Source organism: Cenococcum geophilum (genome assembly GCF_001692895.1).
Source record: "Cenococcum geophilum 1.58 unplaced genomic scaffold K441scaffold_27, whole genome shotgun sequence".
NCBI lineage: Eukaryota > Fungi > Ascomycota > Dothideomycetes > Gloniales > Gloniaceae > Cenococcum > Cenococcum geophilum.
The window spans coordinates 931,316-945,278 of NW_027137585.1; the positions used below are offsets into that span (position 1 = coordinate 931,316).

Below are 13,963 nucleotides of genomic sequence, written 5' to 3' on the forward strand. Positions count from 1 at the left end.
GTAATGTAGTTAACGCCTTCGCTAACAGCCTTATTAATAAAATAGTCTATATTAAGTTTCTAGATAGCTTTTAACAAAAGGGTAGGTATCTGCTCCTTCGAAAAGCCTTATACGGCCTCAGACAATTACTACTGCTTTAGCTTAATAAGTTCTTAACTACCCTAACAACCCTAGGTCTAACGGCAGTTAATAGAGAATTGTGCCTATTTTACAACAACTGGCTAATCGTATTCTTTTATATCAATAATATTGTAGCAGCCTACCATATAGAAGACCTACTAAAGCTTTAACTCTTTAAGAAAGAGCTAACAAAGAAGTATGAGATTAAGAACCTAGGAGAACTAACCTAGTTCTTAGGAATTAGAATCCTCCGCGATTAACCTTAACAGAAGCTTTAGCTCTATTAAGATTTCTATATTAATAAGATTGCTAGCACCTTCTATCTAAAAGATTATTGTCTAATATATACGCTAATAAGTACGGACAATCTCTTACCTAATCCAGAATAGGCCTCTAAGCAGTAGGTCTATATATATTAACAGAAGGTCGGCTCACTACTATATACTACCTATATTACACGACCTAACGTTGCTTAAGCCTTAAGCAAGCTTATAGAATTCCTTTGCAATCCGTTACCCCTATATAAAGCCGTAGTTAATTAAGTAATTGCATACCTCTATTAAACGAAAACCCTGGTAATTAAATACTTAAATAGGAATATTGGAAGTTAGATTATCGTTTATGTGAGCAACGCTATATTTAGCAATAATCCTATTAGTCGGAAGAGCACTAAAGGCTTTATATTTTTACTATTTAGGGGAGCAATTAACTGGCGCTCCACTAAGTAGAAGACAGTTACGACATTAAGTACTAAAGCTGAGCTTAAGGCTCTATTAAATGCAGCTACCGAATTAATTTAGTGGCAGCGCTTTTTTTAAGCTATACAACTCCACACGAATAAGGAGTATATAATTGGCTGCAACAACCTATAGATAATTTGACTGCTTACTAAGAACGGACCCCAATTAAGCATAAAGCTTTATCACGTAGATATCTACCAGCATTGGCTTCGCCAAGAAGTTCAGAAGGGCTCAATTGTAATTAAGTGGGTCCCTACTACTAATATGACAGCTAATAGTCTTACGAAGGCCCTGCTAAGGCAGAAGCACGAGAGCTTTATTTAATAACTGAATCTAATTAATATTAAGACCCTATTATAGTTAGATTTGACTATACTATTTAACCTATTTACACGATTTCCTTATTAAATTCTTGCTTTTAAATAGTTTCTATTTAGTTTAACACTATGGATATTTCCTATTTAGGTATATCCAGCTAATCACCTACCAGTCAATCAGCTGGGGGGGTGTGTCGACCTGAATTAGGTTATCTTATCACCGACTCAGCTGCCTCCCATTGACTCAGTCATTAACTTAATCATTGACTCGATCATTGACTCAGTCACCTACCCCTTGTTTCCATTGCCACCCCCCTACCCCCTTCTCGTTCTTATTTCCTACACCTTTCCTATAGATATATAGAGGCTCTAGAGCCACCATTCAATAGACAGAGTCATCATTCTTTTCTTACAATCGGTGCACGGACTTCCGATTAACAGAAATCGATTGCTGTCCTAAATTAGCTTAGCGGACGGTGCGGATATTCCTATATCCGCACAATGATTTCTTGGTCTGAGCTTCTAAGGTAACTACACTCTAGCTACTCTTATAAAACATTTCTGAAACAGGCATCTCTCTAAACTCCTATAGTAGGGTAAGATTAAATGCAACGTTTGTAAAGTAACCCTTAAGCACAAAATGCATCTTTAAAACTATACTTTCCTTATATATAGGACCTTTTCCTAATCATTACGCGCTTATCTTATTATTCTTTATCGCTCTTTACCCTATTTTGTTAATTTATTATCCAATCCTATTTTAGTATTTAATAAAATAGATGTAATAACTAGGATTTTATAATTCGTTCAGGGCGAGAGGTAATAGGTAAGGTAAGGGTAAGGTAAAGGATAAGATAAAGGGTAAAGTAAAAGGTAAGGTAAGATAAGGGATGGTTAATAGGGGATGGATGTGTCGATCAGGTGGCAATAACGTAACAGTTTTAAATCGTCGTTAGCCTTTGCCACCTACCTCATATATATATAGTCTCTTTTTCTTTATCCCTTGCACCGTTATCAGGAGTGCAGATATAACCCGTGCGAGATCTAGCCGGGCGGCACTCAACAGTTAGAGTAAGGCAAATGCGAGGTTTTAGGTCTAGGAGCGCGACAATCGCGCACTGATACGGATGCAAACAACTTAAATTCACGTGATATTCTAGCTTGATCGGGAAGGAACTAAACTCAATTAGTGGGGGGTGGGGGGTGTCCGCGTATCAATTAGGGGGTGTCCATTTACCGTTGTCCTAAAACTATATATAGTGTTAAATTTAAGTAGAAGGTTTCCAGCGCACATAATTTTAAGGTTAGAGCTTATTATATATAACGCGCAAGTCCTATATAATATTGTTTAGAATAAAAGCAGAAGAGACCGTATTGGATTCTATGTTCTAGATCTTATAACGTAAGGGACCAATTACGCTTTTGTTATTATAAGACGAAGTGGCTTTGATCATTCCAATTCGTGACCCATCCTTGGAAACTTGAGAATATAGGACCGTCGACTGTGTTTTTGTCGACGGGAAAATCAAGAATGAGAAGTTTGTCGATTGATCTATGAAGAAAATGAGGCTATATACACGGTAGATGAGTCATAGGCACCCCCCTGATCTAACCCCAATATAGTAGTGATCGGCACCAGGTCGACAGTTTTCCCTACAGTGTGTTGCCCAATCGGAAGGTAACATCGCACGGTCGACAGTATATCAGGGTATGTCAACAAGATCACTGAGGGAATAGATCTAATAAAGGGCTATACAAGCAAAAGTGTATTATATTGGTAAGGCAGAGTACAGAACTTAAGCTCCCTAGCCCTACATAAGGCCTACGCCCACGCGATTAAAGAAAGGAAAAGAATAGGCCGCTTTACACTACTGCAGTCTGAATAGACTTAAGCACCGATACTTTTAGGCTTGTGATATTCCCCCGAATACTGTATAGTTACCCTTAGTCTCATTATCAATTCATATCCAGATAATTAGTCAAAATCCTCATCATCCGGTGCTATAGGTTGCTGCGGCCATTGCATATCCGGCATTCCTGGAGCATAGCCGTCGACATGCGTATAGCTTTCCGGAAAACCTCCCATCTGGCTCGCTATATGCTGTGGTCTTGGTGGTCCAGGTTTAGAAGGAGTACTCCATTGAGTCTGATTATTTAGTGGCTGGTTGTACATCGGTTGATTAACTGGCTGATTGTACATTGGCGGGTTGTTTGTTGGCTGATGCGGCCGGTGAGGCGTATAGTGCATAGGACTCTGCTGTGGCGGTCCGCCGTGGAAACCGAACTCGTCGGCTCGGTCTCGTCTATAGAATGCTCGATCTGCATCAGTCTTTCCAATGGCCTCCTTCATATAGTCATCGAATTGTTTCGTAGCTTTTGCGACCTCTTCAAAGTGCTTTTTGTCCAGTACAGGGGTCACAGGCTCGGCGATAGGGACTTCCTCGCGAAGACTCTCGGTTTTTTCATGAGCTTCAAATAAGGCAATCGCGGATGCAGTCTGAAAGGCGTTCCGAATTTACCTACCGTTCCATCTCCCTTTACTATACTCGTGCTCCTAAAAGTGCTGCATAGCATACTGCATTATTTCTTCTTCCTTTATATGCATGATTGGAATAGTGCTGGTGTTGCTGCGTTTCAAGTCCAGCTTCTTTGTCCTCTCAAGGTTCATTTGCCAGATAAGTTCAGTCTGCTTCTTCGCCAGTGGCGGATAATAAAGACTAATATGAATACGAGATTTGAATGCCTCGTCTAAACTTCCAACTCGATTGGTCGTCAGAAAGAGAATACCGGTGTAATATTCCATCACCCGGAGAAATACTGTAACTAATGTTAGATTTAGTGATAAGAAATAAGTAGAGGACTTACTAGAAACAAGCGCGTTTCGTTTGAGATCAGTCCTTGATCTCTCGGCAAGAAAAACGTCAGCTTCATCAATCAGAAGGACGCAGTCCCATACTTGAGCCAGATGAAACTTCTCGCGGAGTGAATCTTCTACTTCTCCTGGCTCTGTTCCGAGATCGCCGCAAGTGATAGGAAAAAGGGGTTTCCCTGTGCTTTCTGCTACACATTCAGCCGTGGAAGTTTTACCTACACCAGGAACTCCATGTAAGAGTATTATTAGGCCTCTGCCCTTGCCGCGGACGACGTCATAATCCACAATGTCATCGTTATACTCGTTGACTTCCGCTTTCATTGAGTGAGATTGGACTAATGCTTTAACCATAGCCTTGTGACCACGTGGAAGTTTGAGACTGTTAAATCCTTCGCTCTTGGCTTTCACTGGTCGCAAATGATTGATATTCAGAAGAGCCCATCTGCGGTTACGGAGAACGTAACCAATAACTCTTGACGGGAGGAGAATGAGATCTTGGTCCCGGAAGTGTTTGTTTCTGGGGTCCGATTCTCCGGAGGTCTCATCGGAGTTCAGGAAAGGGTCTTTCGATATAGTTTCAATGAAAATTCCACGTTCGGATTCATACTCCCTGTGAATATATTCGACGAAAATGGTCTCGTTTTTCTGTTGAGCGTGTTGTTTAGACGGCCTGTTTTTCAGGATAAAGTTTCTGTGGTCACGGTCTCTATGGTCACGGTCTTTCCATAACCTTGTGGGATAGTCCTCTGAAGATAGCCGCTCCGACTCTGTAAGTGAAGTAGTCTGAACTTCCTCAATAACCCAGTCTGGATGGGCTTCGATACCTTGAGCAAAATCAACAATCACCTCGCTATCGACCGTTTCTGAATGTAGCAGTGGTTCTCCTTCGATTTCGCCGCCATTTGGGTAGCTCTCCAGTGTAGACCCATTGTAGTACATATGCTTTGCCTTGATGAAGCTTCTGAATTTCTCGCCTCTCTCTCGGAGCGTTTCTCGAAGAGCATCTTTGCGTTCTGCATACTGCCACGGGTAAATCTCAAGGGAAGTGATCTCGCGCTCTCCTTCGTAAGGGGCGATGGAAAAGCCGTGATAACATGGTGAAAATTCGGATCCATTGAAATCGATGTAGTAGCAAAACAAATCGAACGAATCCATGCGGTCTTTCAAGCTAATGTGCGAGTTGTCAGTGTTATTCCCGTTGAGAAACGGACGTCCTCCGGAGCAGTGAATGACCCTGTATGCCGTCTGGTATCTCTCCAAGCTAGTAGCCTTGAGAGGTTTCCCAGAGCCATCGCCCTCAAGCACACGTTTCTTTGGAGCGTAGATTTCTTGCCCTGGCTTAAATAGGAAAAAGAGATCTTGAAATCGAATCTTCCGGTTAGTGGTGTCCTGATAAGCTTGTATGATCGGAGCAAGGTCCGTATCCATAAAATCGACAAGACACTTGAGATCTTTGAACGCTTCGAGAGTTCCTACTAGACCTTCCGAATTGGCTTTCCTAGCTCCTGCAGTTCCCTCTTTGTTCAGCTGTTCCTCAGTTGCAACTATTGGGTTCGACATCCGCATGGTGCCTGGCAGCGTTCCAACAACTCTGTCATTATGATCTGAGGAATTCGTACCCTGTACTCTTTGGTTGTCACTGAAATCGACCGCATTCATGTTGCTGGTGCTTTCTATGTCATCTGATGAGTTCTTAGTTGCCCCACCGCTCTTTGCCCATTTAATCTCCAGCTTCTTGTAGAAGTCTCGAATTTCGTTCTCGTGGCAAATGAATAGTTTGTAAGGTCTCAGAAACACTCGAGGTTCCATATTCCAATCCTCCGATGCAATGTCGGAAAGAATAGTCAACAATGGTTTCGAGTTGATGCGGACGCGTTCGGGTACCTGGCTTTCGCTCTCTGAGAGCCCTGCAGATGAGGTTGAGAAATCTTCCAAAAACCCTTCATTTCCCAGATTCCATCGTCGGACTTGCTCGTCCTTTCGACGCTGGTACCAATACCTCGCACCTCCGACTAGGACTTCGAGCGCGTACATATTATCATTCTTATATTTGTTTTTGAATTCCGTCCACTTGACACGTCGGATTTCGGGTATCGTAGGCTTGTTCTCGGCTGCAGACGCTTTGTCTTTCTTATTCGTAGTGAGCTCGTCATGGCCGTCCAGCTCTTGTAATCTCTTTTCTAGAGAGGCAACCCTGTCCTCTAAAAGTTGTTTGTACTGGGAAGCCTGTAGTAATCGTTTGGGCGCCTTCTTGATTCTCTCTTCAAGTTTACCATGTTCAAAATCCTCTACTTCTTCTTCATCGCTTGATGATTCATCGCTTGATAATTGTTTGTCTTGATGAGGAAGAAATGGTGGACGCGTGCCTCGAGAATCAGATTTCAATTGGCCGTTCGCAGGATCGCCAGGATCGTCATTCGTGGACCGAGTTTCGGAGACATGTTCCGTCTCCAGATTCTCAATATGGCCGTCAGGGCTGACGCAACCTTGGTGAGTACTTGTATTGTAAGGCTGTGATAATCGGGTCTTTGGATCTTGTTGTTCTGGAGGTAGAGATGAATTTGGCTTCCCTAATGAAAAACTATTGTTTGGTTCTTCCATAGTAGGCTATGAACTATTCAAAGGTGAGCTTTCTTACAAACTTTACGGTCTAAAGAGTTGATGCTAAACCTGATAAGAGATGTCATACAATTCTCCATGCAAGAGCATACAGACCAAGATTAGGCAGTTTCGAATAAACCCGAACTATGAGTAGAGGAAGATGAAATTAGAATTATCCGAGAAAAAGTCCTTTGCCGTAGATAAAGGTTCAAGTTGATGAAGAAAATGTCTGGAGATGATGGGGAAACGACAAGGCTGCAAACGTTGACCTAAAATTAAGATGGATCAACAACCCACTTCAGCATTCAGACAAAACCTTTGCCCCCCTCCGCGCCTAAAGGGATGCATGTAGACCAGCCCAATACCTTAGATTTCTGATTCTAGCGTAGGATTTTTCTAGCTCACCGGTCTAGCTATGCAGTGATGGAACTAGATTGGAGCGCGCTAACACGCCAATTGGCGTGGAGTTGGCGTGCTAGCCTGTTTAGGTAACCGTTAAGTCTAGTTAGGTATAAACATCTGGATGGCGGCTGGAGCGCTGGCGTGGATTGGGACCCTCTCTCCACTCCACGCCAATCCAATTCCACCACTGTAGCTATGTAGACAGTAACAGACTAAAATTAAATTAATTCAGAGTTGCTAATAAGCAAGCTGGCTTGTTAGCTTGGCTTGCTTGCTTGATTAGTCATCAATCAAGCGTATGTAAATAGTCAAGCAAGCCAAGCTAGCTTGGCTTGCTTGCTTAATAGCAAGTCATAATGTAGATCACCTCAACAATATCCGAAATTTCCGATTGCAGCGTTGGATATCTAGCTCACCGGTCTGGCAATGCATGTTCATGCATGCAATGCCGCATCAGGTCATTTCTTGTCGGTGGGTCCCAATAACGTTGAAGTATTCTCAGCCTTGCGAGAAGAGCCAAATTTAGAACCACTTCGGCTAAGCGTTCTTGCTTGTTGGTTAACCAGCCACTTTTCCGTAGTGCAAGGCCTAACGGCCCCCAAACTCATATATGCTAGGTTGAAACTATGCCTAGATGCATATTTACTCCCCCCATGAGCTTTGAGCCATTTTTAGCAGTGAGCGCAGCCCCTTCAGGTGCACCGAGCTCGTTCGAAACCAGTGATGGAACTGGATTGGCGGCAGCCTTCAAATCCACGCCAGCTGATGTAATCCTTGGCGGCGCTCCAGGAGCGCTGCTGGATATCCAGCTGTCAGCACAGAGGTCTTGGCACGATTTTAGTGTTGGTTAAGGAAGGTAGTGGGTAGCAAATATTATAGGATTAACTATATTACTCCCTAGCTCATCCTCCTTATCCTCCTCTTCAGAATTATTGCTATCCTTAATCAGTATTACCTCGCTTAATGTATTACTATTGTCGTCAACCTTAATAGCAGCGAGTCTTCCAGCAGCTTTTCACCTACTCCGCGTTATCTTCTGCCCTAATAGCCTCTTGCTCCGTGGCGCCTTGGCATAGCAAATAACACCAAGGGAGAGGTAGTAATAGAGGTTAGTAGAGGGAGGAACGGCCTCATTAAGGGCAACATTATAAGCTATTAATAGGGGGGTGGTAGGCAGATGTCCACAGGAGCTTCCTGCAATCACGTGATAGCTTCGCCATGGAGTCTCCACACACACCACCAGCAAGGCTACGGTAACGTTAGCAGCGGCAAGGGAGCAGCAATAATTGGGCGTTCTTAATTTGGTGGCTAACACTATTACAAGGGACGCGTAGTCATCACTTACTCCTCCAATTGGCTATTCACTGCGCACCGACTGCATAGCGCCCAACTTCCCTCTCGATAAGGTATAAGCTGTGGCGCGCCAGGAGCTCCATGAACTTCAATCCACGCCACGCCGGCGTCAAAATCAGAGGATCCAGATCCAGATCCAGTTGGATCTCCACTGCCAATCCAAATAGACGCCAATCCAATTCCATCACTGTTCGAAACAGACTGGGTAACAAGCAAGCAAGCCAAGCTGAGACCCAATCTCAGCTTGCTTGAACCATACGCTTGGCTTGCTTGACAATTTATATGGCTTGACTGCTTAATCAGGCTTGCTTAGCTTAAATCAGCTTGCTTGTTACCAAGTCTAGTTCGAAAGCTCCCTCAAGTTTCATTTCGATACGCTTTTCTTTGCTGCCGTACTGTTCGATACTCTGTGTACGTCTTTGTCCATCGTGCTTAACTTCCACCCTTCCGTGATTCAGCGGTTAGATACTGACATACTATACACAAAGTTTCACCAGTCATAGGAAGCTCGGAGATCACACCTGAGTCATTATGGCCGGAACCATTAAATACAACGTTCCATCATTGAGCGTTGCGGAGCCTGCTAGAAATCATGTTACAAGCAATGGACCTATGCTGCACGCCGCTTTGGGTACGCCCTCTTTCTTCGATTACCACAATGCCGAATTTAGGATGAGAAATCCTCAACAGTAAGAAGCACAGTTGAACTATCTTTTCCATTAGTGTTGCTAATGATTATCAGTGATCTTGAGGAAGCGCTGGCTAGATATAAGCAGGCAGCAGGCAAATCGGCACTCATCGATCTTGACCGCATCTGGACTTGGGACGATATTCTAGATGAAGTCGATAAGAGTCAGAGGTTGTACGCCGAGGCTAGCCAAGGAATGAAGGGGGTCATAAGAAGAGGGTTCCGCAAAGTAGGCGACTTAGAACCTGCAATCAACCCATGGGTGGACTTAATACCATCTTCTAATAATTACCTGTCATTATTGTGCGGGGGTCTTCGACTAGTACTTGCGGTTTGTAAACCACAGCCCAATGCTCACGTATTAATTTCAACTACTGAATTATGCTGCATAATAGGCTGCACGCACCGTGGCCAAGAAACGAAAGCAAATCTTCGAAACCTTTGGAAGGGTTCCGGAAATAATAGAAATGGCGAATCAGAAGCGAATGATTTTTCCAGATGACCGGAAGTTGCAGCATCTAGCCACCTCTCTTCACTATTCTTTGATAGATGCTATTGCAGGTATGATTAAATGGTTACTAGAGAAACCGTCAAGTAAGCCTTGTTTCATTTTCCTTTGCACAACGCCTTTAGAATCTTAACTACGTGTAGAGAAATCTCTTGGGGCATTTTTCGAAGGCGAAAATACGGGCGCAGTCATAGACAGTCGTGTGGCGGACTTAGAAGCCAGGACATCGGACCTCCGAAATTGGGTCGACAATCTACGAGATCAGAGTATTACCGAAAGTACCGAGCGCCTGCGCTGCGCAGAGCCTCAATTAGCTCATATTCAGGAGGTGCAGATAGGAATCAAGGCCAAGATAGAGAGTATAGACGAGTCGGTACGCATGTTGGCACAAAGGAAAGAGGCAGGAGTGGAAAGTCAGAATGGTTTATTCGCAATGCTTGTCGAGCAACTTGAGAACGCGAAATGTAAGTCGCTATCAGCTTCTCCCTTCAAAATGGTGAACAGAGTGGCCAGCAAGAGCTAACGACACTCTAAAGGGCAACAGAAAAAGGAGATGGAAAAGCTGATAAGCGCCACTGTTGCAGAAATTCGAGACGTTCTTCCAATGCAGTCGTCGGTTTCATATATCTCGACCCCACAACTCTACCAGCTACTCGGTGTGAATGAAATGATTGCGCTGCAAGATCTGGAAAATGTGCTCAAAGAATCGTCGACGATTGATTCTACGTCTAGAAGTCAGTCGTACTCCTTGATACAATCAGAGCAATTCCAAAACTGGCTATCTGGACAAAGGTCAGCACTGCTTCTTGTGGATATGAATGGTGTCTCGGATGCTCTCGAACGAATCTCGGCAACGAGTGTCCTGTGTGCTACACTCTTGTGCAGTCTGGCTAACGCAGCCCGTATGGCAATTTCTATACACTTCTTCTGCGGTCTGCATACCGCTCCGAATGATCCACTTCTACATACCGCTTTGAACAATCCACTCAGCGGCCCTACAGGCCTCGTTAGAAGTTTGATAGTTCAGGTCCTCAGATATCAAGATTTTGATCTTCGCTTCATTAATTCCTGGCGGTACTGCGAGGCTTTGCGTCACAATGACCTAAGCAGTCTTTGCGAAACACTCCAAAGCCTCGTCCGACAGATTCGCGGACTGGCAGTAATTTTCTGTGTAGTCGATGGAATTTCGTTCTACGAAAATGAGGCGTGGCTGGAGGATTTGAGTTATATTTTGCAGAAGCTCAGCGAGCTAACCCATGACAATTATGGCTCTTACCACTACCCAATCTTTAAGTTACTGATAACCAGTGCCCATACGAGAAGACATATTCACTGGCAGGTTGCGCCGGAGAGTCTTTTCGAGATCCTTGAGGATTTTTCAGGCAGTCAAGAAGAGTTTGTGGAGAGAGAAATCAGCTTTGAGCTTGACACAGAGAGAAAACAACTTTCCTGTCTCCGGCAGGACGCCTCGGTGCCGCGCCTAGCTGATTTCAACGATGGCGAGGTGGACTATGATGACGAGAGGCTTAGATTTGGCGATACATAAAGAGCCCGGCATATCCAGGCTCTTTGAGAGGCTCAATTTTGGGTTTTCCCGCACTCGGTGAAGATGGAGGATTGGCCGGTGTGTCCGCTAGAGACCGGGTAACACTTCGAACAACACGTCTGAGGTAAAGTACCCCGAGCAGTACCTGAATCCATTCTTTTTACTTTGCTTCGTCAAGAGCCTGAAGTTTGTCCTTTTCCATTCCCAGGCAAACATTTTTGGTCTCTAGGATATTGCGAACTGTGGTTGATGGCCAGGGGCATCAAAGCGACTAGAGTACATGGCGTTGACCAGCCAAGGCCTAGACGCTGTCTGGAAGCGCCACAATATCCGCAAAGAGCCGGATGCGCAGACAACCCGTCTAGCTTTGGAAAGCATTGGTATGCCGTTTAGCCAGCCGTAAGGTTAGGACACGAGAGCTGCAATCAAGATAGAGGGGAGAGCCAGTTTACGCGATTGGTGCAGGGAATAAGAGGTGGGGGCTGCGGAGCGGGGCGGTGCAATCACGGACCGAATTGAGCCTCTCGCTTTGTATTAAAGCATTGTCAACAGCCAGACTGAGCCAAAAGACGCTATCCAGCTGTCAGGGTACAACTGAGCGTGGTTACCGATGGAGCCGCCGGAAAAAGGTCGGCGGTACCCAACTTTTACTAATTAACTTATAAATTTAGATATTGTCCTTAAATTCCTTTAAGGGTTTAAGGCTCTACTACTAGCTCCCTTTAGTTCTATAGGCCTTGCCTTTTCCTAACTATTAGCTTAATCCTACTATACTTAGCTTATCCTTTAGCTAATACTTAATTTATTTCTTTTTCTTAATATACTATAGATATATTCTCTAGGTATTCCCACTACTATTATTTATTTAGGTATTCTTCTATAAGAAATCTTCCTAGTTAAAGTATTAAGTTATCTAACTTCTAAAATTTTACTAGATATTAGCTGTATATATATTTAATATTTCTATACCATCGCTTATCTAGCGCCTAATATATTCTTATAGGATAATTCTTATTTCTTTCCTTTAGCGTTTTATATATTTTATATTAGTTATCTATATATACTTAGGGTAATATATAATACGCTGGGTGTCTTAGGTTAACTTTTAGTTTAAACGTCTATTTAATTTATCTAATCGCTAATTTACTATTAATAGGTACTAAGATTTGTTACCTACTTCTCTAGTCCTCTAATTATTATTCTAGGTCCCTTAACATTATAATAAATACTCCTTTAATATAACTTATATATCGTTCTAATATAGCTTAATTTATAACAACTTATTTGTCTAGCTATATATAAAAGCCTTCCTATTTATTATTATATTACTACCTATACTACATTTAGTATAGCTCTATAAGTGTATATAACCTATTAGTAGGGGGGGGGGTACTTGGGCAGTCTCTTTGAGCTCAGCGACGTGTCACGTGACAGCGCGCGGGCCATCGTGTAGATATCTTCTCGAGGCCTTTGAGCCCCTAAGATCCTTCCTTATAGAGTATTATATGTATCATTCCATCAGCCTGCTTAGTGCCCTGACATAACCTATCTATAAAGAAGTGTCTTTTTATTACTATATTGTTGCAACCTTTTATATATCGTTCTTTGACCTTAGTAAAGATTTTAAAATCCTCTTATTTAATTTCTTATAACTACTTTGCCCTTAATATGCTTATCTTTAGCCTATAAGTGATTTTTCTTATAGGTACTCTATCCCTTAATCGACCTGGAATTCTTAGCTTATAGTTTTAATTTTGCTCTTACCATGCATAAATTTATTCTTTAAATTCTTTCTAATTTTCTTCTAGTCTACGCCTAGCTAATAAATCTTTAAAGTTATCTTACTTCTTAATTATAGTGTTAACCTTTTAACTTTTAGACTAAATACTTTATTTACCTATTATAGGTCTTAGGGACTCTTTCTTCTTACCCTACTACTTATTAGCCTTTTATACTTACTTATCTACCTAGCGTCCTAGCTCTATTACTATTTCCTCCATGCCTATAGGGTTTAGTGCCTATTCTAGGTTTATATTTTTATTCCGTTTTTATAAGTATCTATTTTACGTTCTTATCCTTTTTATAGAATCTTAAACCTTAAAGCGATCCTATTAATCCTCTAGATTTTTTACCTTAATTTATCCTTGCAGATAACTAGCTTATATCTTTATCCGCTTTTTAAAGTCTTAAAGCTCTTGTATCTCGTTCTAAGAACCTTAAGCCTATAGCCCTTTACCTTTATTAAATGCCAAAGTAGCTTACTATCCTACTTCTTTTACATTTTATAAAGCGATAGATATTATATCTAATGGAGTCTCAATCCCCATTACTAAACCTTACTCTATAGCGGTCTTAGTCTCTACCTTTATTATTATATTCTTAAGGTCTATATACTCCCAGTAAGTCGCCTTTATTTCCTTATCGTCGCTATTAATAGTCTAATTGTTTTAATCCTTAGATTCTATTACCTTTTAGTAAAACTAGTCCGCAAGAACTTTTTTAGCTAACTTTTAGCTAAATATACCTTCTATATCCTAATCTAGTTTATAAAGTTAATTCTATTCTTTATTTAACTCTTATATACCCTAAAGTCCTCTTATCTTTGGCTCTTATAGCTAATAGCTTATACTAAACTTAGCGTCTTTATAAACTTAGTATATGTTATTATAATAAAACGTAAAACTTTTAATTAAACATTTCTTTATTCCTTATAGCATATTATTGCCCCTCTATATATATATATATATAATCTACTAGTCCAGTTTCCTTTACCACGTAGTTACTTTAACTACCTCTATAATCTCTAGCAAAATAAC

At 42.0% G+C, this 13,963-nt stretch overlaps 3 protein-coding genes across 3 annotated transcripts; 1 reads left to right on the top strand and 2 right to left on the bottom strand.

The window, feature by feature from the left end:
* Nucleotides 1-3,692: 3,692 nt before the first annotated feature.
* Nucleotides 3,693-6,913, bottom strand: K441DRAFT_706219 (uncharacterized protein; the record flags this gene model as incomplete). Its single annotated transcript, XM_067653644.1, has 4 exons — nucleotides 6,739-6,913; nucleotides 4,043-6,663; nucleotides 3,754-3,994; nucleotides 3,693-3,717 (listed from the first exon to the last, which is right to left on the bottom strand). Exons 2-4 carry the CDS (start codon nucleotides 6,648-6,650, stop codon nucleotides 3,693-3,695), a joined length of 2,874 nt encoding a protein of 957 aa, XP_067502872.1. The 5' UTR covers nucleotides 6,651-6,663; nucleotides 6,739-6,913.
* A 1,481-nt stretch (nucleotides 6,914-8,394) lies between these two features.
* K441DRAFT_661706 (uncharacterized protein) lies at nucleotides 8,395-8,594 on the bottom strand. Its single transcript, XM_067648914.1, has one exon. It carries the CDS (start codon nucleotides 8,588-8,590, stop codon nucleotides 8,414-8,416), a length of 177 nt encoding a protein of 58 aa, XP_067502873.1. The 5' UTR covers nucleotides 8,591-8,594; the 3' UTR covers nucleotides 8,395-8,413.
* A 131-nt stretch (nucleotides 8,595-8,725) lies between these two features.
* K441DRAFT_144620 (uncharacterized protein) lies at nucleotides 8,726-11,191 on the top strand. The gene is made up of 6 exons (XM_067640152.1): nucleotides 8,726-8,816; nucleotides 8,894-9,094; nucleotides 9,148-9,424; nucleotides 9,489-9,687; nucleotides 9,745-10,065; nucleotides 10,138-11,191. Exons 2-6 carry the CDS (start codon nucleotides 8,937-8,939, stop codon nucleotides 11,145-11,147), a joined length of 1,965 nt encoding a protein of 654 aa, XP_067502874.1. The 5' UTR covers nucleotides 8,726-8,816; nucleotides 8,894-8,936; the 3' UTR covers nucleotides 11,148-11,191.
* Nucleotides 11,192-13,963: the final 2,772 nt, after the last annotated feature.

Excerpts from the sequence above, each read along its gene's own strand:
- K441DRAFT_144620 (XM_067640152.1), top strand. The coding sequence starts at position 8,937 with ATGGCCGGAACCATTAAATACAACGTTCCATCATTGAGCGTTGCGGAG. Across the intron at positions 9,095-9,147 it reads AGGATGAGAAATCCTCAACA|TGATCTTGAGGAAGCGCTGG; the intron begins GTAAGAAGCACA and ends AATGATTATCAG. Across the intron at positions 9,425-9,488 it reads GTCTTCGACTAGTACTTGCG|GCTGCACGCACCGTGGCCAA; the intron begins GTTTGTAAACCA and ends GCTGCATAATAG.
- K441DRAFT_661706 (XM_067648914.1), bottom strand. The coding sequence starts at position 8,590 with ATGGAATTGGATTGGCGTCTATTTGGATTGGCAGTGGAGATCCAACTG.